Source organism: Melanaphis sacchari, unplaced genomic scaffold (assembly GCF_002803265.2).
Source record: "Melanaphis sacchari strain LSU unplaced genomic scaffold, SCAv2.0 Contig106_pilon_pilon, whole genome shotgun sequence".
Taxonomy (NCBI): Eukaryota; Metazoa; Arthropoda; class Insecta; order Hemiptera; family Aphididae; genus Melanaphis; species Melanaphis sacchari.
In genome coordinates, this window is record NW_020270400.1 from 858,084 (window position 1) to 879,130 (window position 21,047).

Genomic DNA, 21,047 nt, shown 5'->3' on the forward strand with positions numbered 1-21,047 from the left:
AAACTGAGGAAACCATGTACCTATATTTATACATTTATCTATATTATTTACTATAATAGTTAATACCAAGTACTATAGGAGCGTGTTAAAAAGAAATATGGTATTATGTAATAAACTAATAAGTGCACATTAACTAGTTTTACTTCTATAGTTCTATATAATAATTAGTGTGATCAATATATACCACGAAGTAGGTACATTCACTTTATTATAATTTCTAATATAACTATAATAATTTAAAAAAATGATTATTTTGAGTTAGATTATTACTATTTTAAATATACAAGGTTTTACAATGAAATTTTTTAGGAAAATTAATCGTTTTTAATGTTTATCCAACAATAATCTAATAAAATACACTAATCATTACAAAAATTAAAACTGAGCACAAAGCTCATTGTAATATACCTTCGATTCGCAATAATTACAATTATTTTCACAAGATAATTATTTAATAACTATAATATAATTATAATGTTTATATACAATATAAATAATTTTCACAGTGCTCGATTATGTTTTGATATCGTCTGAATGATGTAAACTAAATTAATTTTTTTAGAAAGTATTCTTAGTTGGTCAATAATAAAAAGCATATTATTGTATCGCTAAACTTATTTTATTACTTCTATTTATTGAAATGGTGCCTAATATTTTCTATTAATTTATGTCTTAATTATAACATCCTGCAGTATATTTATGAAAATTAAGTTTGTATAAACTAAATAATACATCAAAAACATAACATATTTATAATTTTCTTAATAGGATAGTATAGGTGCCATTCATATAACTTTACGAATGAATATTTAACTATTATACCTCAGATCTTGGTATTTGTCGTCATTCTTTTGTTACTTCAATTAAAATTAGTTATTAAAATTTAAAATATATTAATTTATTTCCGCTTTAAAAATAGTAACAATTTATAATATTCATCATTAAAAATGAATTTATTCACATAAATGTAGACATCTATTGAATTGGTGTATTTGAACAATTAATAATAAATTATTAGATTTTTATTTAAAAAATATTTAATCATACTAGAAATGTGAATAATTTGGTTTATTATACATATTTGTAAAATTACAATTAACTTCATAAAAATAATATGTTGAAAATACTACTACATAATCTAAATAATAAAAAGTAATTACATTCATCAGTTATAATAAATAATATGGATATTTCATAAAAATAATAAATAATAATGTTGTTAAAACATACGATGAATGATGATAAAGAGATAAATCGATATGACGATATCATGTTTATATGAATATATGACTATATGAGGTCCAAATTAACTTTAATGGTAATAAAGGGTACGTTGTACATATTATATTAATATTTATATTTAATGAGCCTAAATTATCAAACACATATATTGTGTATTTATAACAAATTAAACCATTAGTAAATGTTAAACATAACGAGTTGACTTGTTTCATTAGTTTCATTAATGATTAATGTTAGAACTCAATTCTTCTTGCTATTATTTTCGGTATCTGCACGGTAAATGTGAAAGTTAATGATTATTTTTGGCTCAAAACACGTCAATTTCGAATTTAATATTGACATTTCTCTTACGGAAACACTTAAAAAAAATACATTTATGGAATAATTATATCGGGTTTTAAACCATCGAGTCCCGGAACGAAGTTATTGTTGTTTCATCCGTAAGGTGATGAAACAAAGAAATGGTTGTTTAACGTCATCGCTAATTGTCCCGTTATTAATAAGAAATATTCCATTTTCGTTAATTTTTCCAAAACACTATTATTCATTGTCATGTTTAAATTTCGTTTGGATAAATAAAATTCGAGACGCGTGTACATTTGACTCTAATTCAAGATCATTGGTTCGTGAAATGTGTAGTTAGTATTTATTTGACTTTCTATAATCGTTCGATTACTTCGTCGAGTTTCGAGTGTGTTGTTAATTGTTAAATATATATATAAATTTTAAATAGTTGAACACCAATCCGTAAGAACGACTCACCATTGACAATAGTCGTCGTTAATATAACCACGATGAAAACGCGATCATCTAATGCGTGTCTGTCGTTGTTTATCGACGTAACAATAAAATAAATAGATACCCTGTATCTACGTATCGTGATCACAAGCTCGGGGTTACAGATACATATAAATGTGGGTGGTGAACAAACCTAAAGCCAGTCACGACGACTATATCATAACGTTGAAAGACAAGGCGGAAGTGCAATAGATGACCGTTTACTATGTATAGGTTTATTATTATATTAATATATTCTTATAAGTTTATGACTCTGTCGGTGGAGTGGGAATAGGCTGTCGTGTACTTGGTGAGTGAGAGTATAAACATATATTAACAAATAACAATAATAATAATAATAATAATATATACCACTGGGTGATTGACACGACGACTAAAACCACACAAACACATGAATATATAGTATAGGTAGGTACCTTGTTTTTATGTATATACCATAAATCCCTCCCCTCTGTGTTGACGACGGTGACGAAGACAGTAGGTACAATGGTGGTACGGCGATAACGAAAGGAGAAAGGATCCATGCTCTCCGCGGTGGACCATGCCCGGACCCGGGAGAAAGTGTTTGCCGGTCGGACGGTTCGGAAATGCGTTCCTCGGCGTCTCAAAACGTATAGTACAGCGGGTACACACGCCGCGCGCGTACCGACCACACGAATGCATTTTGTTTGATGATAATAATAAAAAATAACATAACGAACAATAACGATCATAATAATACTTTCGTCGTTGTCGCCGCCGCCGCCGCCGTACTTGAAAGTTTTACACTTGGTACGTTTTTTACTTACTGTGCGCTAAACTCCGTGCTCTGTCCGTCGTCGGTATAACATACGAGTAAATAACATTAACGAAGTTTTCAAGTTTTTACGATTTTAAACGAATCTCGAGGACGATTTTTCCGATTGATCATTAGACAACAAATGGATTCCTTGTCACTAAGGTACGTTTGTTTATGCGTATTCTGTAAGTGTGTAGTATTTTACGACTACTGATAACAATATTTTAGTCTATACGCGGTATAGGTAAAGATATTCTTGGGTGCCTCGAACTTGACCTCGGAGAAGATATTTTTATTTCTACCGCAACTCGTAAATTTGTTGATGCTTCCCCGCGCGATTTATCATCCCACATATTTACCTGCGTGTACATCTCATCGCATACTTCTTATTATTATACTCGAAGAGAAGTTTGAGGATGCTACCGGACTATCGTACCACAATACTTTTTCCGTTTGATTTTTGTTATTTTTCTGTAATGATTTCTAATATCTTACACGTGTACATGATAAATTGTGTATGATATATATATATATATAATATGTATATTTATATTGCTTATTAATAAGCGCCACTACAGACGTATAGTATATATATATTCGTAAATGTACATAATAATATAGTCAGGGCTGTGGACCGAGACAAATAATTGTTATTGACAAATATTTCAAATCACCTTCCAACCATATATTTCTTATTGCATATAATTTACTTATGACCTGATAAAATAAAACAAGTTACTATTTGATCAAAAATTATTTTACTTATTTTGCATTTTTACCCATATACACTATCCCATCGTATCAGAATAATTTTAGGAAATCACTATCAGCTGGTTAGTAACTTTCTATACAGATTACCCGTAGGTACTCGTACATAGTTTTAACATTTAATGTTGTATTATTTTGTAGGTATAGCGAATTGTTATCGGTACACCTTGATATAATGTAGTACCCCGGATAATGTCGTAAAACGATGTGCTGCCGGGGTCATTGTATTCTGAATTCAGCGTGATGCAAATTGTAGATATTTATACCTATATTATTATTACTATACATTCGATGAGTACGGTTTGTGAAAATTCACATAGACGCGACAGAAATATCACAGAGATTCGAAGGTCGGTGACCGACATTTTTCTCGCTTATCATCTATATAGTCTCTTCTCTCGTTCCTGTAAAACATATCAAATTACATCTTTCACCTAAATATTGGTCATACTATTAACCTGACCTAATCTGAACGGGTCTGCGGCATTGCAGATATTTTCGAAACTATTTTTCCAACCATATTATTTATATTATAAATGTATTTATTTTATATTATACTTTAGTGTTCGTGTTCTACCATATTTATAAATTCGTTGAATTTAATTTATCGGGATCTTTAAAGTTGCATAATTTCTTATTTGGCTTCATGGTTGAAAACTATAAGTGCGTATCGCTGTTATTAAAATAATTATGATTTATTTAATTCATACATAAACTTAGTAGATACTGTATATTACTGGTTTTAAACTTCCTTTTTACAGACTTATTATTATTTATTCATTATTAAAATACAACGCATCTTATGTTTATAAGAGTGTATGTATGAATAGCAATAACCGTTGATTATAATTATTTGTATAATGTATATGATATACAGTATATCACATAAAAATATCACTTTCGTGAATTTCATTTTATAATAATTCATTTACATAAATAGTATTCAAAATCCTTAATCAAAGCTTTTACAGAGAGAACATTCACAACGTTTATATAAACATTGGAGGTCTGACGTCATTTTGCATGTTCAAAATGACTAACGACACCCCTTACATTCACTACTTACCGGTTATGATCTATTATAATCAAGTACACTTATAGATAAACATTGATTATCGACTGATAATTTAGAAATCCTATTTTCGTATCCAATGAATTAGAACTGTTATAAATGAATGACCTCCTTGAGAATACCACCAACGCCTTAGGTAAGGTCAATTGTAGGTGCATTTCCTCATTGCGGTGCATCAACTACTGTAATAGAGCGGTCAACCAAATAATGTATAAGTTACTCTAATTGTATACATATTATAATATATTTAATACCATTTTTATTGCATTAGATTTTCCCACACGTTTACTTAAAGATTTATACCTAAAACTCGTGTATTGTATACATTCATACATAATAATATAGATGATTTAATCTTAATTCTAGTGAACATTTACGTATTTGAAAAATATTTATTTAAGTCAGTTTGAAAATATTGTTCCAAATAATAACTACTATAGTTATTCGATATTAAAATATGAAACTCCGGGTAAAATTGTACACTATTGTAAAGTCTATTTACCATACTATAGATTATAAAGTATTGACTATATCAAGGAATAAATTCATATGAAAAATAATGTTATTGAATACTATTTGGTAAATATTCTAAGCAGACTGTGTAATATACTTGAGTTGAAATATATTTATTTTTTATGTACACCAAAAGATTTTGTTTTGCATTCGACGTGTATATCGCAATAGAGATTGTCGTATAAGACGTAACCTTGTCGTTCTTCGGCACGCAATATTGTTTTCCTCAACAAAAAAAATATATATATACATACATATTACCAAAAATTCATATTTAATTGTCTCTTATATCATTATCAACAAAATAAGTGAAAAATATCAAACCTTTGCAAGTTGTAAGAATGATAGAAATTGTTTATCCTAAGCTAAACATAAAAACCGGTTCTAAGATTATATATTCGATTATATTTGAGGGGGAGAATCCGTTCTCTTTATTGTATAATATATTAACACACTCACTTTGCAAACTAAAAGCTGTGTCTCGTTGAACTTATCACGGACTACAATTTGCTAAAATTTAAATTACACTTTTCTCTTTTCAATAATTTCTTTTTTTACATTATTGGTAATCACCTATGCAAACTTCACGTTGAGTCATGATGGTTCAAATTTTTGACGACACATGATATTATACTTGTACTACTTAAATACGCAGTAATTAATTACAAAATAATTTATTATTAATATCTTTCAAATTGTTATTAAATTGTACATCGTTAGTAGTTATACACTAAATAAGTTACTTAGGTACTATTTTTAAATCTATTATTTCTACGGAAGCAATGATTTTTGCAGTTTAAATTTTTTCTCGATAAATTACTACCTAATGTGTGTATCATGTAGAATGGATTTTGATTGTGTTTTTGTACATATTATGCCTGTCATCATATACCTACCTATTACACACAGATTTTTTTCCAAATTTCTCAGAATGTTTGGCTGTAACCGAGTTCAACGATCGCTACATTGCCACAACCTGCATAATCAAAACGCCTTCCTTAACATTAACGTAGATGGACTGGCTCAATGCCGCTTGGTTTGTCACTTTCACTTTTGCGCGCAGGCCTTGGGCTATAACCAGTGTAGCCTGGTGTTAGCTAACTAAAAGTATAGTTCATAATGATTACACTCTGAGAACCGCGATTTTGTTCGAGAATCAGATTGCTTGAATTAAATATTTGCATAAATAAAATGTTTATAAATAATATGTGTAATGTATATAATATATGTATATATATTATGTACATTGCAATGTGGTTATAATTTATCTTCTTTTTTTTTTGTTTTTTAAATTAACGGCTCGGAGAACCAAAGATATTATCAAATGAGCTAAAAAGCTTTTACGGTTGTGTTTTAGAATTTGGACGGAAAAAAAGATTTTGAAAAAGCTGTGTTATATGTAATACGAAGACCCGGGAAGATTAAGATAAAATGACACAGACATTGGATAAAACAAGTATAACTTCATTTTTCAGTGAACTAAGATATAATATCTGTTCTTTTCAGGTTTATGTGTTATGTACTTACGTATATGTTTAATGTTTATATGTAAGAACTAAGAGTTAGTAATAATATAGTATACAATTAAATGTGTCTTATTATATAATTAATAGCCTACGATACTTGCAACGTATGTTTATATTATACTAGTACTATACCATGTTATTGTAATGGTACTTATGTTGGTATTTTTACCGATATTTTTCGAAAACACGATGACAGTAACTTTTTTACGACAATATTTAGCCTGATAAAAGTTATCACATGTATTGACAACATGACGTGACCGTATTTTAAAAAAACAAAAAACTTAGTCAAGGTTTTTGACCCCCTACGACCTTCTACAAGTGTCCACCTTCGTGCAACTAGTCCAGGGACATCTGGTATAACGAATTATTGAAATATTAAATAAATATCTCCTGCAATGCAGTCGTACTGATCTGCCGAAATATTAACACCGCTGGAATTGTTATTTCTCGAAAGCACAATCTAACGGTTTATGTTTGATTAGTAATACACAATGTGTTTAATTGTCTATTTACATACTATTGTACAATTCGCCTACGCTTAAAACAGCGGCCGAGAGGATTTTGGCGTACAGATGATGGAAGACTTGTTTAGAAATAAATGTTATATAATATTATGCATAAGTCACTTGGTCGAACGTATCATTATAATGTGGATTTGGATTATCTTGCGTGTACGTGAAAATTGAATTCGGATGTAATAAACGGCAGCGAAAGACGATAACGAGATCGCTGCCATCGTGAATAACACTTATAAAAAATATATTGATATTCAATAATAATAATAATAATAATAATAATAATAATTAGATATTTTCGTACATTTTAGTAACCCTGCAAGTATGCATCGTATGCAAATGCCGATCGATATTGTGATCTGTGCATAAACGCGCGTGATACAATACGATAATAAACGCCGTAGATATATTACAATAAAAGTGCATAAGTACGTTTTCGCGCGCGCGCGCGCGTGCGCGCGAGTCCGCGTAGGTTGGCGGTGGTTGGTGGTGGGGGAGAGGATGGAGGAGGAGACGAGTAAGTAAGGTACCCATGTAATGAAGTGCGTAAAGTTCATTGTATCCTAACGCGGCTATGTGTCGTTTATGTTTGATGTGCAAGCGTGATAGGACGCGTATACGACTGTACCCACTATGTACGATTATAACCTTGGCCCGGTTGTTACGAGTCGACGATTGGAAGCGTCGTTGTCTTATAATGCTCCAATGTCGTAATCGAACTTTAGAACAGTAGGCACATTTATAACGTAGGCATATAATAATAACAACAACAACAATAATTAAACAATAATTACAATTCGTCCGTTATCGGACGCGATTTGCCTATATTCCTTGTCGTACCTCATACCTGTGCACGTAATTATTATACGAGTATATTTTTCAATACCCATAATTTGTCCACACAACGGATTTCTCCTCCCCCCCCCCCCCCCCCCCCCCCCCCACAAAAAAAAAAAAAAAAAATCTATATAGTCAGTCCTAAATTTAGTGCACTCAAAATCGTAAACTGCGCTGTACAACACGACTACCGTTTACACGACAATAACAATACTACCCAGTTTTTTAATAATAATTTTTTCCCTGAACATTCGTCTTTATTGTTCTGTCCAATGCTAAACATAAGACAATACGATATTATAATTTATAATATATTATCGATATCGTGCGGTTTGCTGCATCTTGCGCTACGTGCAGCAGGAATGATGAGGATAAGAGTGGATGGATATTGCAGTTGTTATTATTGTATTAGTTAGTTTTTTTATTATTTTTCGCTTTTAATCTCCGAGAAGGATGTTGACGTCACAACCTCTAAACCAGTGGGTAAAACGTGTACATATACCGGCTATACCTATACAGCTCGAATGGTGCTGGAATTAATTATTGGGCCGGTATGGTTCAAGGCAGATTGAAGCTTCAAGGACCTATTTATTGTGACAACCTATAGCAGAGCTATTGTTCGATTTTTTTTACTTTTTTTTTTTAAAGCGTGCATGCCAAATAAACAAAACATAGGTAGGTACAATAATGCCGTGATGTTTTCGTAACGGTTTTTAGCGAACGTATGTGCATTATACAGACTAAAAATATCCTATAATAAGTAGCTGTTTTGGATTAGGTTTAAATAAAAACATTGTAACCTATAATTATTTATTAATATACATACTTTTTTTCAAACAATTTTTTCATATTAATTATTATATTTACAGAATTTTAAAATACGACACGGGGATCAAATATAATAGTCTTAGTCATTCTATAGTTGTTTATTTTCTTATTTATGAAGGTAAATAATTAATTTGGTATGTTAAAATATTCAGTTTCGATTAAATTTGAATTCATTAATATAAATGGTAATAAATGATAGGAATCAATAATCACATAAGCAATACAATGTATTAATATATTAATTATAAATTAATTTTCAATAAAAATATGCTACAATTTATTTATCACAAGAATTATAATATATTTGGAAAAATTAGAAATAATTATTAATTTTATTTAAATGACGAATACTTTGTTAAGTTAAAAATTATATTATTACAAGAGTTATTTATTACTAATTAGTTATTACTTTATGTTTTTATTAAATTATAATATATTCTCTTTGTAGAAACACTTTATCTCGTATTATCTATGATATGTTCTAATTTGATAAATTATAGATTATCAAACTATCAATTTGTAAATCATAAACTTTAAATTTTTCTTGACACAAATTTACATGTGTTGTAAAAGGTAAATAAATAAAAATGTATGGGATTTTTAATGTTTCCTAAAATATATTAAGTACATATCTGTATTCTACACTTAAATATAAAAAATGTTTTTAAGTATTTTATCATACTTATTTTAAATTTTTTATGAAACAAATATGAACTTATTAGAATAAAAATGAAGTCATTTTAAAATTGAAATGTCGTATAAACTATAAATCATAATAAATTATAACTTGACTTTATAAAACGTATGTTGTTTTATTAAACAACAATATGAATTAAGTGACATAGCATTATAATATGTTTCAAATGTGTACACAAGTGTACACATAACTATTATTTCTAAATAAGATGTAACAATCTTATTTAATAAATTATAAATGTAATAAAATCAAAAATATATATTTTTTTGTAAATTTGTTGAAGTATAATTAAATATTATAAATTATAATATTATATAAAATATAAAATTTAATGTAATGCATTTTTGAATAAATAAATAAATTTAATTATTTAATTTTGAATGAAGAAAAATTAAATATTTTCATAACTTTGAATTCATAAAATACATTTAAAACACAAGTGCTATTACTTTGTATAGAAACCATTTGGCTACACCACCATATATATTTTATACTCATGTTTTAATATTAAATATACAGTGTCACTCCTCGTTATCCACTTATTGTTATCGTTAACTGTCTTTAAACGTATATTATTACTATAAATATAATATATACATACATGTGTTTTTATGAGAATATATTATGACAACGTTGTCGCTTATCAGTTTTTACAAATGAACGAATTAACAAAATATACTTTCAACTGTCTTATAAAAACAACAGAAATGTATTTTTTAATCTCGTCGAACGGGGTTATTATACTTACTACATATATATATTTTTCATGATTACTAAATATATTAAATGTATATTTATAGATTATTTATGTACACCCAATGTACGCAAAATTAAAAATGTTGCAAAATGCGCTTTTTAAGAAAATTGTCAGCGAATTTTTCTAGAAATTAAATACCTACGTACATACAGGCATACAGTTTAATATATTATTTTATAATCGCAACGGGGAATTTTTTGATAAAAATCCTATACACAATTATTAATAATAATAATAATAATAATGATGATGATGATAATATTAATATGTACACATACATTAAAGTGTGTATGTGTGTGTGTGTGTGTGTGTGTGTGTGTGTGTATGTCTGTATGTATGTATATAGTATAGGTACACTATATTAAACAAATATATAAATATAATATTTAATGGGAATCTTACACAAGTACAAATCGTTTGGAAGATGATGGCTAAACTAATTATGACCATTGATTATTACATTACTAAATGGTTCTGAATGGGAGTGGGGACAAAAATATCTCATGAAACGACCTTTGCACTAACCGAGATCTCGGTCGTCGGGTCGTTGGCCGGCCGACAACGGGTGCGAGGTTTTTGCCGCCCGTTTTGCCTTGAACTCGTTTCCCATGATATAGGCAGCTGGTTATTCTATTTTATTTTCCTCTTATCGCTTAAACCGAACTAAAACATTGAACGTAACTCGGAGAACGTTGCTTAATAATATAATAATAAATTTAATTTGTTTATCTTACTATAAATTAAAGGTGCCGAAAAAATAATATTATTGTAAAGCCCTATTTAATCGCCGGAACAACACATCAAATGTTAACCCGTCCATAATTCCGGAATAGAATTCGTATTTCGTTTCATGTAATATATGACACGTATTTACTATTTACTGTAACCTAGGTGTAGGTAACAACTAATAAGCATAGAAGGTATAGTTAGGTATGATGACTGTATTAGTGTGGTGTACATCATGCGATTATACATGAGATATTCACTATGCCAAAAATATAAAACGGCTTATAATAATAATATATATTGGGTAATGCTACGTATGCGAATTTCAACGCTAAACTTGGGTCATATTTTGTGACAACAATGATGACTATTTGATGATAATTTTTTTGCTAAACATAATTATAACAATCGATATCGAGTATTGTTGATGTTCTACAAATGTGTCAGTATAGCGGTTAAAAAAAATTGTTTTTTTTTTTGTTATTCCGTTTTGGTAGACCTTGATACAACAATATTGTTTATTTTCAAATTGAACGGCGTGATTGTCAAACGTTTTGAAACTAAAGCCTATGACTCGAGTTTGACGTACCTACAATTTTTTTGAACACCGTCTTGTTGGATATTATAGTTTATAATATGTATTATGATAGATGCGTAAGCCGGATATAGAAATTACATCCGGACCACGGTATAACTGTCATCGGAAACATATTATATTATATTATATAATGTACTACATTAGTATAATATAATATATTATTATAGCGGACTACATTATTATGTCAATTATTTTCGGGGGTATATATTGTGTTAAAACCGCGACGAATGTATGTCACAGTTGTTGGCCGAAAAAAGTCTCATGTCTGCCGCCGTGCACATTTGAATTATCTTCCAAGAATCGTTCTATTTTCGTACGATCGGCTCTTGGCTTGTGTCGCATTTTTACATTTGATACCGCCGCTGACATTACTTGTAATAGACACGGAATAAAATAATAATAATATCTGTAACTATATTCGTGGACGTGAACTTGATTGGTGAAGAGAGAGATAGAAAAAGAATAAAAAACAAACGTTGAACAAGTAAACGAAAAAAAACTGCTCAGTTCGAATTGCGAAAGAATGATAAATATTACCGTCGCGTTTTATAGTTACGCACCAACAGAACGATTATGTAGATATATAATAGATATACCTATCTTATATATTATAATAATGTTATTATTTTATTTTAGTTTCCTGAGATACTAATGATATTGTTATAATATAAATATTACATGCAATTAAATATAATATAATAACAGTATAGTGGTCAAATGATTTTTTAAAGAGAATTGGTAGGAAGAGGGAATGTAGATGAATTTTTAATATGTACTTTGAAGACGAAAAAAAATTTAAGATCTTATAGTACCTACCTACGTGTTTTTTTTTTTTTATCACTTATTAATAAAACTATAATTACAATATTAAAAATTGTGAATAATTTTTCTGATAATTGATAATAAAAAAGTTTTTATCATTTAAATTATTTTTTTTTATAAAAATTTAAGTGATATAATATTTAAAATAAATATTAATTTGAGAGAGAAATATCTCCGATCTCCTCCATCGTGTTTAACCAACGTCATATAGAGATCATTAATGTGTAATATATACAAATTCGGATACACTAACTATGAGAAAGATGATTATATTTTTAACATGAAACATCTATTATTTGAAAAATGGTTTTTTCTATGAAAAAAAAATTATTTCTAAGAATATTTGTGCTTTTCGGGATAATTACAAGTATTTTTTGTAGAAATATTTTCCGTATATAGTAATCAGTATTACAATAATATTATATGTACGTATTAAACGAACAATTATTAACAAGTAATTAAGATCAATCAAATACCATACATAATAATATTCACATCAATTTTTTTTTTAAATGGAAAAAAGTATAAATAATACCTTCTAATCAACAAAACGGTAAAAAATCAACAATAGCCCTCCTTTATATCCCTAAGATATCGATACCAGTCGCATCTACAGTCCACACATTCGAACATGTAATATAATGTATAGTATATACATAGGTACACGCCACACACGAATAGTATATACGGTTTGGTAAGACTATTCAACGATGATAATAATAATCGTGTATGGTTGAATCCGGGATTCGAAATGACGTCATATGTTAGATATAGCGTTTGAAAAACAAATTCGACCTACATATTATATTATATCGGTTATTGTGTTTTATGCGTTGCGTCGCGGCTAATGATCCGACAACACTTGTATAAAAACATGATTAAATTAGGAACGATATTATTACGATGTACGAGGTAAGTATTATACACTGTGCAATCTCGTCGGTTATCAGTATTGCTATGGACTGCGGTGGTGTTGTCTTTATTTTTTCTTTGGGTGTATTTCCCTAAGACAAGGGAAATACAAACGACGATGGTAACTCGAGTTAGCAGTGTGTTGTACGCCACGATAATCTATATAAATATAAAGTACGTGTACGGCGTACCTCGCGATATACGCCGTACCTAACTGTACGTAAACTGTAAAATATACGTAATTCGATAGAAGGACGTTCGGACAAAACAAAACCTCCAAGACTCGATACGGTCCGGCGCGTAAAGAATGCCTAGAAATAAAACGTTGGCGCTGTGTCGTGTACCTACAATCATTATTAAGATCGAATGTATCGCGGCGCGTGTACCAATATAATATATATACTTGTGATCGTGTATATTTTAAAGCCCTTTCCTTTTTTGCGTCGGCTGTCACGAAAAGAAATTTCCGAACGCCAACAATATAGAAACTATTTATTTTTTTGCAGCCAAAACTAACAGATCCTTTGTTGTCTAAGGTATTTACACAAACACACACACACACACATGTATTCGCGTACACACAAAACCCGAAATATTTATCACGCATTCACGCGTCATTCATAGGGCGACATTCAAACGTATCATATTTTTCTATTTTATTCTCACCGTGGCAGTCCATAGAGGCATATATTTATCTATCTGTAGATCGAAATAGTTAATATTTATTATCAGCGATCCGTAGATGCCGGGCTTTATAAGCGTTTTGTATAAATATTATTTTTACTCATTCACTTAGCAGGTCCAAATAAATCATAAGTCGTGCTAAAAATATGCACACATATTATAAAATATAACTCTATTTGTGTCAATAAATTGACTTGAATTTAAATTTCTCCAATTTATGTATAAATGTATAATCGATACTTTTATAAGAATCGACTTATTTGTATACAATTGCATATATTTTGAATTGTTGACATGATACCATGATGTCATTACGTAGACGATAATACGAGTGTTATGTTAGTTCTATAAATGGGATAGGTTCCTACACGCGGCTACACGTTTAACTATGTGAAAGATGTAACCCGCAACGAGTGAGATGAGTGTTACATAAACAAAATAAAAACCGAACGAAATTCGTTCGGTCTGCAGACAATCCGGTTTGGCGAAAGACAATAATAATAATAATAATAATAATAATATCCCATCTGTTCGTCGCCTCTGCAGTTACGCAAAGAAACGAAAAATCGAAAAAATAATCAAACACAGCAACCAAAAATCACACGATTTTATTGCCATCACATATTTTATTGCCGTGACTCGTGAGTCACAACGCGTCGTACGCAATCGAAAAATTAACGAATAGTAGAAGACGTATAAAATAAATAAAATGACTGACGAAAATGATTTTTTTGATCATCGCATCGCATCGGCCAATAAGCATCATAGAGTAGTACGGTGTGTAAGTGCGATAAGATAAAATATCGTTAGAAATCTGGCGAGCCCCGCGTTCAGGGAACGCGTTCGTTTCGAAAATATCGTCGATTCCCTTACCCACTGCGATTTGGGGTGACTTTGGGACGGACGACCGACATCGCGGTGTCCGGGTGTGCGCGTGCGCCCGCGTTTGGTGCACGCTTTCGCGCCGTCGACGCCGCAGCTCGGCGGACGGGGTTGTTGGGAAAACCGCGTACGCGCCGCGCGGGGGATGATGATGTTTGGTCGTCTTGAAGAGGGGGTGAGGGGAGGAATACGAGGTGGCGAACAAAACGCGTATAACACAGTGCGTGTGTTTTGACGATGTTTAAATATACGGCGGCGGCGGCAACGGTATCGGTAGCGTTGCCGCCGCCGAACGGGTGGGCGAACTCGCACGGCGCTGACCTACTTACCGCGGAGCAGGTTACCGACCTCTTCCCTCTTCGTTTATACCGGCCGCAACGGAGGCCCCACTTATAACCTTCACGCGGTACACAAACAAGCGATCACACACACACGCACACACACACACACATATACAAACGCTCTCCGACCGTCGTCGTCGCCGTCGTCGTCGTTCGTTCGCCGGCAGTAGCCACAGCTACCATTGGCGGGGCCGAAAGTCCCACCAGAAAAAAAAAACCGTTCGTTTTGCATTAAACAGACAGAGATTGCACAAGCCTCCGCCGCGTGTGTACGCTCGTTTAATACTCGCATATAATACATATATATATATTTTTTTCTATTTTGTCTTTCTCGCTTTTCTCCGCCGCCGCCGCCGTCGCCGCCGCCAGCCGCTCGATCATTCCCGAACCGATCGTCATCGATTGTACGTGGGTCCCGCTATCGCCGTCGCCGCCGCCGCCGACGCCGTAACGCCGCGCAAAAGTCCCCCAAAAATTTTGGGCGAAAAACGACGAAAAAAAATATAAAAATCATTCGATCGGTATTCGCGTCGCGATCGTTAACGACGACGACGGTGGATTTTTTTTTTCCACCGGTTTTGCCGGTAAAACCGTTCTCGAGGCGTCAAAGGGGCAGTCGCGGTGGCTGGGCGTTACCCCGAGTTCGCAGTCGCTGAGAGATAGATGCCGCGTGACGCGGGTGTTGTGCGCTACGGGGCGTGCTCGTGTAGCTCGTGCGCGACAAAAGATTGAAGAGAAAGTGACAGTATTCACTCGATGACCGAACGCGCCACACGGTGTCGGCTGTATTCGATACGAAATAATAATAATTGAAAAAAAAAAAAAAAAAAAGATAGATTAGGATTTTATCCCGCGTATGACACTATCGCCGCCGCCGCCGCCGACGCCACCGCCGCATTCTCGTCGACGACAGATATGATTGAATTTTTTGTTACCTTCTGTGACGATGCGACTGCTGCAGCAACCGTTATCGCGCGTTATAGTACAGATTTTTTTACAATGCGTCGCGTCACGTTTTAAATAACCGGACTTACACGCACGCATATCGACGAATAATATTTTTTACATTAAACGAGGTAAATATTTACATGATGACCATATACATCACATATATGTCGATTAAGTTTTTTTATGTTTTAACGTGTTTATGTGGACAAAAGTACAACGTGCAGTTTCCAAAAAAAATTTTAGCACGATATTATCTATTATTATTATTATTATTACTACTATTATTGTTGTATGAAAAGTTAATCGTTTTGTCTTATTCGTTAAATTTTAATCGTAACGATAAATTGTTTGTTGAACAGGAATTATGACCCTAACAAGTACCCCGTGTGACCTGAGTACCATGAGTCTGTTTCAAGACCTGAAACTGAAGAGGCGCAAAATAGATTCAAGGTGCAGCAGTGACGGTAAGATATTTTTTAAATACTTATAAGTAATTTCCTATGCTTAATTTTTTTTTTTTTTTTGTTAAAGATCTTTCACTTTTTACTTTGGTAATTTTGAATAAGTATAAATATCTATATGAGGGTTTTTTGTAATTATTAGTTTAAGTTATGAAAGCTAGTTATGAATTAGCAATATTATTTACAGACTAAATTCAAACATAAGATTGATTTTTGTTATGATTTAGCTCTGTAATGATAACTGATAAATGATAACGGGTAAAAATTTAACCTTATTTATATTAATATTCTACAGCTATTATTATTTAGTTTATTTTTTTCTTAGACTTTTGGTATAACTCGGGGTCACTATTTATTAAAGTATGGTAATTAAAAAAAAAAAAATGATTGATTATTATTTCATATCCGCATTTAAATTCTTAAAAAGGGTGTAATATTGGTCCACGCCCCTGCCCCTTAGTCATAAATTGTAAACTTTTACACGTAATAATATTCACAACATTTAAAAATGTTAACTTCCTATTTCCATCGTTTTATTAAAATAATAAAATATATACCTAAGTTATTATCAACTATGATTTAAGGTATTTAGTTATACTATTTATTGTTATACATAAAACGAAAATGATAGCTAATGTTTTTTCAGCTAATTTTTTAGTATAATTCACACAATTTATTATTTATTTACTTATTTTTTTACTGTATTAATGTCATAGTTTCAGTGAGCAATTTATTTTAAATATCTACTCTACGGTTTTTTTTATCCATTTTGAATCATATAAAATTAACTGTTTGGACGTTTTTAAAATTTAAAGTTACAGTTTATGATTTATGAATGAAATAACAACAAATTATGAACCTAACTAGTAGTTATTATGATCTCTCATCGATTTATTTTACGTTAGATAATATTAATTAACAATTATGGTATTGCTACAGTTACAACGAAACTTTCAACGTGCTTTATTTGAATTATGTTTAGTATTTTTTTTCTCGACAGCAATACAAAATTTAGAAAAATAATATAATTTCAAAACGGGATTAATCTAAAATGTATATGATTTATTTTTAAATTTAAATTTTATAGTCAAACGAGTAACATGATAAAACGTATTGATATACGTATTTAGAAGTCACGTTTTTAATAAATTCAGAAATGTATAAAATCCAATACATATCATTACATCGTGGTCTAAAATTGCATATATTAAAATATTTATGTATGTATGACAGCGAGTACCAGTTTTTAATAATTTCCTCGTTACCGAGCCGTGACGACACGACGTCTTTATATTTACTTATTAATCGTAGTTGACCCCTAACTGCATGCCATAGGGACGAAATACTTAACCCAGTGACCGAGACAAATCGACATCCCAAACACGACGTATTTGTTGTTTTGACACTGAACCCGTCCGCATCATGATGATTCTTTACGAGTCACTCAATATTTATTATCGGGGAAGAAAACTTATATGTTTTGTAAATGGTAGCCGCAATAATGCATATTACAATAAAATACTACAATACACGGTAATAAATACGTCCAACCCGTCCAAAATAACTGGGCATCGGCCGGTTTTCATTGTGTCTAAGGTCATGGGAATCTATCTGCAACGCAACCCCCAATCATATGGGTTTGTCACGGTGATTTTTTGTGCAGCACGCAGGGTTTTCGCCCACGTGGCAACACCGATAGGACTTATGGGAACTGATCTGACCTAATTCCGTAATGTCGTTTTTATTTCTTTTCATTTATCAGTATTATTGTGTATAATATATAATAGATAGGTTCCTTCACGAGATTTTTTTCCCCGAGAATCGGACGACCTATATATCGTATAATAATTGACCGATGATCATTGACGACAATAATAACAATATTATATATTATATATATATATATATATATAGATGCACACCGATTTCCAAAATCGAAACCAAATGGTTTCGATTTTTTTCCAACGATTTCACACTCGTCGGACACTTATATATATATCTGTTATTCTCCTGACTTACGCTCTTATATAGGACATAATTTATTGTATATATAATATAGGCACCTATTATATTATCATATGCGTAACTGGCGTTTAAAAGTCTCATCATTCGGTGGTTCGGCGTGTATACATTACTATGTTATTATCGTTACTACACTGTAATGCGTCGCGTATACGGCCCCCCCGAGTGCGTGACCTAATAATAGGAGTAGTTGAAACGACTTCGTTTATCTTATCTGTCCCGAATTGCACTTGTGCATTACCTATATTTATAAATTTCTTTCAACGGCCTATACACATGAAACTATGTACGGACAACAATATATCGGAATGACGTACTCGTATATACGTCGCGTGCAAATAAATCCCTTTGTACTTCTTATTTAGTTTAAGATTTTTAATGATTTTATGTGTATTTATGTTTGAACAGGTGAGAGCATAGCGGACACGAGTACTTCATCACCAGACGTCGCTGGTCCGGCATCCCCGTCTTGCCGAATGGACAGATCTGTACCGTCGCCCGGACTTATCATATCGATGGATAGGTACGATTTATCACGAAATGCCGGGGAGGGTATCGGGGCATCGGCCACTGAGGCTACAAATCGTGATTTACGAATGATTATGCAACTGGCGTCAAAAATCTCGTTTTCTGACAATATAACGCGACCGCGACTATACCTTTAGCCTTTCGCTCGAATTCTATGCTTTTATTAACTATACAATGTATTGTTGCGAAATCTCTCTGTTTATACACGATGTTTATAGGAGTATATTTGTAACCGAGGACGATATCGGATGTTTTAAATATTGTATGGGACGCAATAATACACTAACATAATAACATATTAAGTGGATTCCGGTCGCTTTTAAGAAGTTTCGTGTAGACAATTATCTTAGTAATAGCGTTTGTACTATAAAAGAGATAGTGGAGCACTACCATACACGCACGCACGTTTCATTAATTTGTAGTCATTGATTAATACGTTTCACTAAAAGTATGACGTACTTTTTATTCATTGTGCCTACATATTCGGTTATATTTTTAAAACATATTTATGTAATAAATTTATTAAGGAGGTTACTTGAGATCGATCACTCATCTTTCTTTCTTTTTTTTTTTTTTTACTATTTCGTATTGTAAAAGTCGAAATTCTTTAAAGTAGGATGATCAATCTTTAGTTAATATAACGTATAAGAATTAAACTTGTCTACAAGTTTATTCACCGTATTGATAGATTTATCGGTAGGTACAATAATAGACAAAGTATACAGATACATCATCGCCAAAAAAGTTGATCAGCCATAGAAAAGTTTCTTTCTAGGCACGTTGCACAATCACGTTTAACATTCAATCGTTCGACACGGAACGAGGTACAGAGCCTCGGACTTCATATAATATATACATCATACACCTTAAAAGTGCTCTCAGCCGTCAATAACCCTTATCGATTAAATAGGAACATTTCGTCGATCGTGCTCGCTATATTATTTTCGGACGTGATAATAATTTCACTAATTAAAACACAATAAATATAAGTCGTTTTGATCGGTCCTGTATGCTCATGTGTGTGTTTGTGTTCGTATATATATAGAATGGCGTCATCTCCGGAATGCGGCAGCATGACCACGGACAGCGGGCAAGACCCGAATGACGTGGGAGAAGGCGTCAAGGTCAAAGAGGAGATGTTAGACGACCCGCAGCCGAAAGACGCGATCGGGACGGGATACGAAAACGGGACGGTGGCCGACAACAAGACGGAACCACCGTCGCCGTCGCCATCGCCTTCGGCGGTGGCCACAGCAGCGGCGTTGGCGGCGGCGGCGACGGCGGCAGCGCAACAGGAGCAGCAGCAGCAAAGGCGCGAGTCGGTGGTGATGACCAGCCCGTTGAGTTGCGTCGTCAAGTCGGCGACAACTCCGCCGCCGCCACCGCAGCAATCGTTGTCGTCGTCGTCGTTATCGCCGCCACTGACCTGGACGACGGTGAACGCTCAAGCGAATCAGCCGCCGCCGCTGCGGTGTTACACGCCCTCCTCCGCCGCCGACTCCATGTCGGTGACGCAGCAGTACCAGCAGCGCCGGCAGTCCGTCGTCACGTCCGTGTCGTCGGCGTTTTGGAACGCCGCGGGCACGCAGACGTCGGCCGCGTCCACTGCGCCCGGTAACGCGGCCACCGCGGCCGCAGCGTCCGTGCTGTCCGTGTGCCGCATCAACGGCGTCCGGCCCGAGCTCATCGGCGGCGCGGGATTCGCGGCCACGACTGCGGCTGCTACCGGTAACACGGACATGAAACCACCCGCCGCCATACCCCCGCGGACCACCCGGTCAGCACCCAC

The 21,047-nt window shown here is 32.9% G+C and overlaps 1 protein-coding gene across 1 annotated transcript in view; it reads left to right on the plus strand.

Moving 5' to 3' along the window:
• The first annotated feature begins 2,599 nt into the window (after positions 1-2,599).
• LOC112603394 (hormone receptor 4) overlaps positions 2,600-21,047 on the plus strand; it is a 24,859-nt gene continuing 6,411 nt past the window's right edge. The window contains 5 exon segments of the mRNA XM_025351928.1: positions 2,600-2,980; positions 6,529-6,627; positions 16,607-16,711; positions 19,139-19,253; positions 20,304-21,047. The exon segment at positions 20,304-21,047 is cut by the window's right edge and continues 2 nt beyond it. Of these exon segments, the coding sequence (XP_025207713.1) occupies positions 6,603-6,627; positions 16,607-16,711; positions 19,139-19,253; positions 20,304-21,047 (989 nt within the window). The 5' untranslated portion in view covers positions 2,600-2,980; positions 6,529-6,602.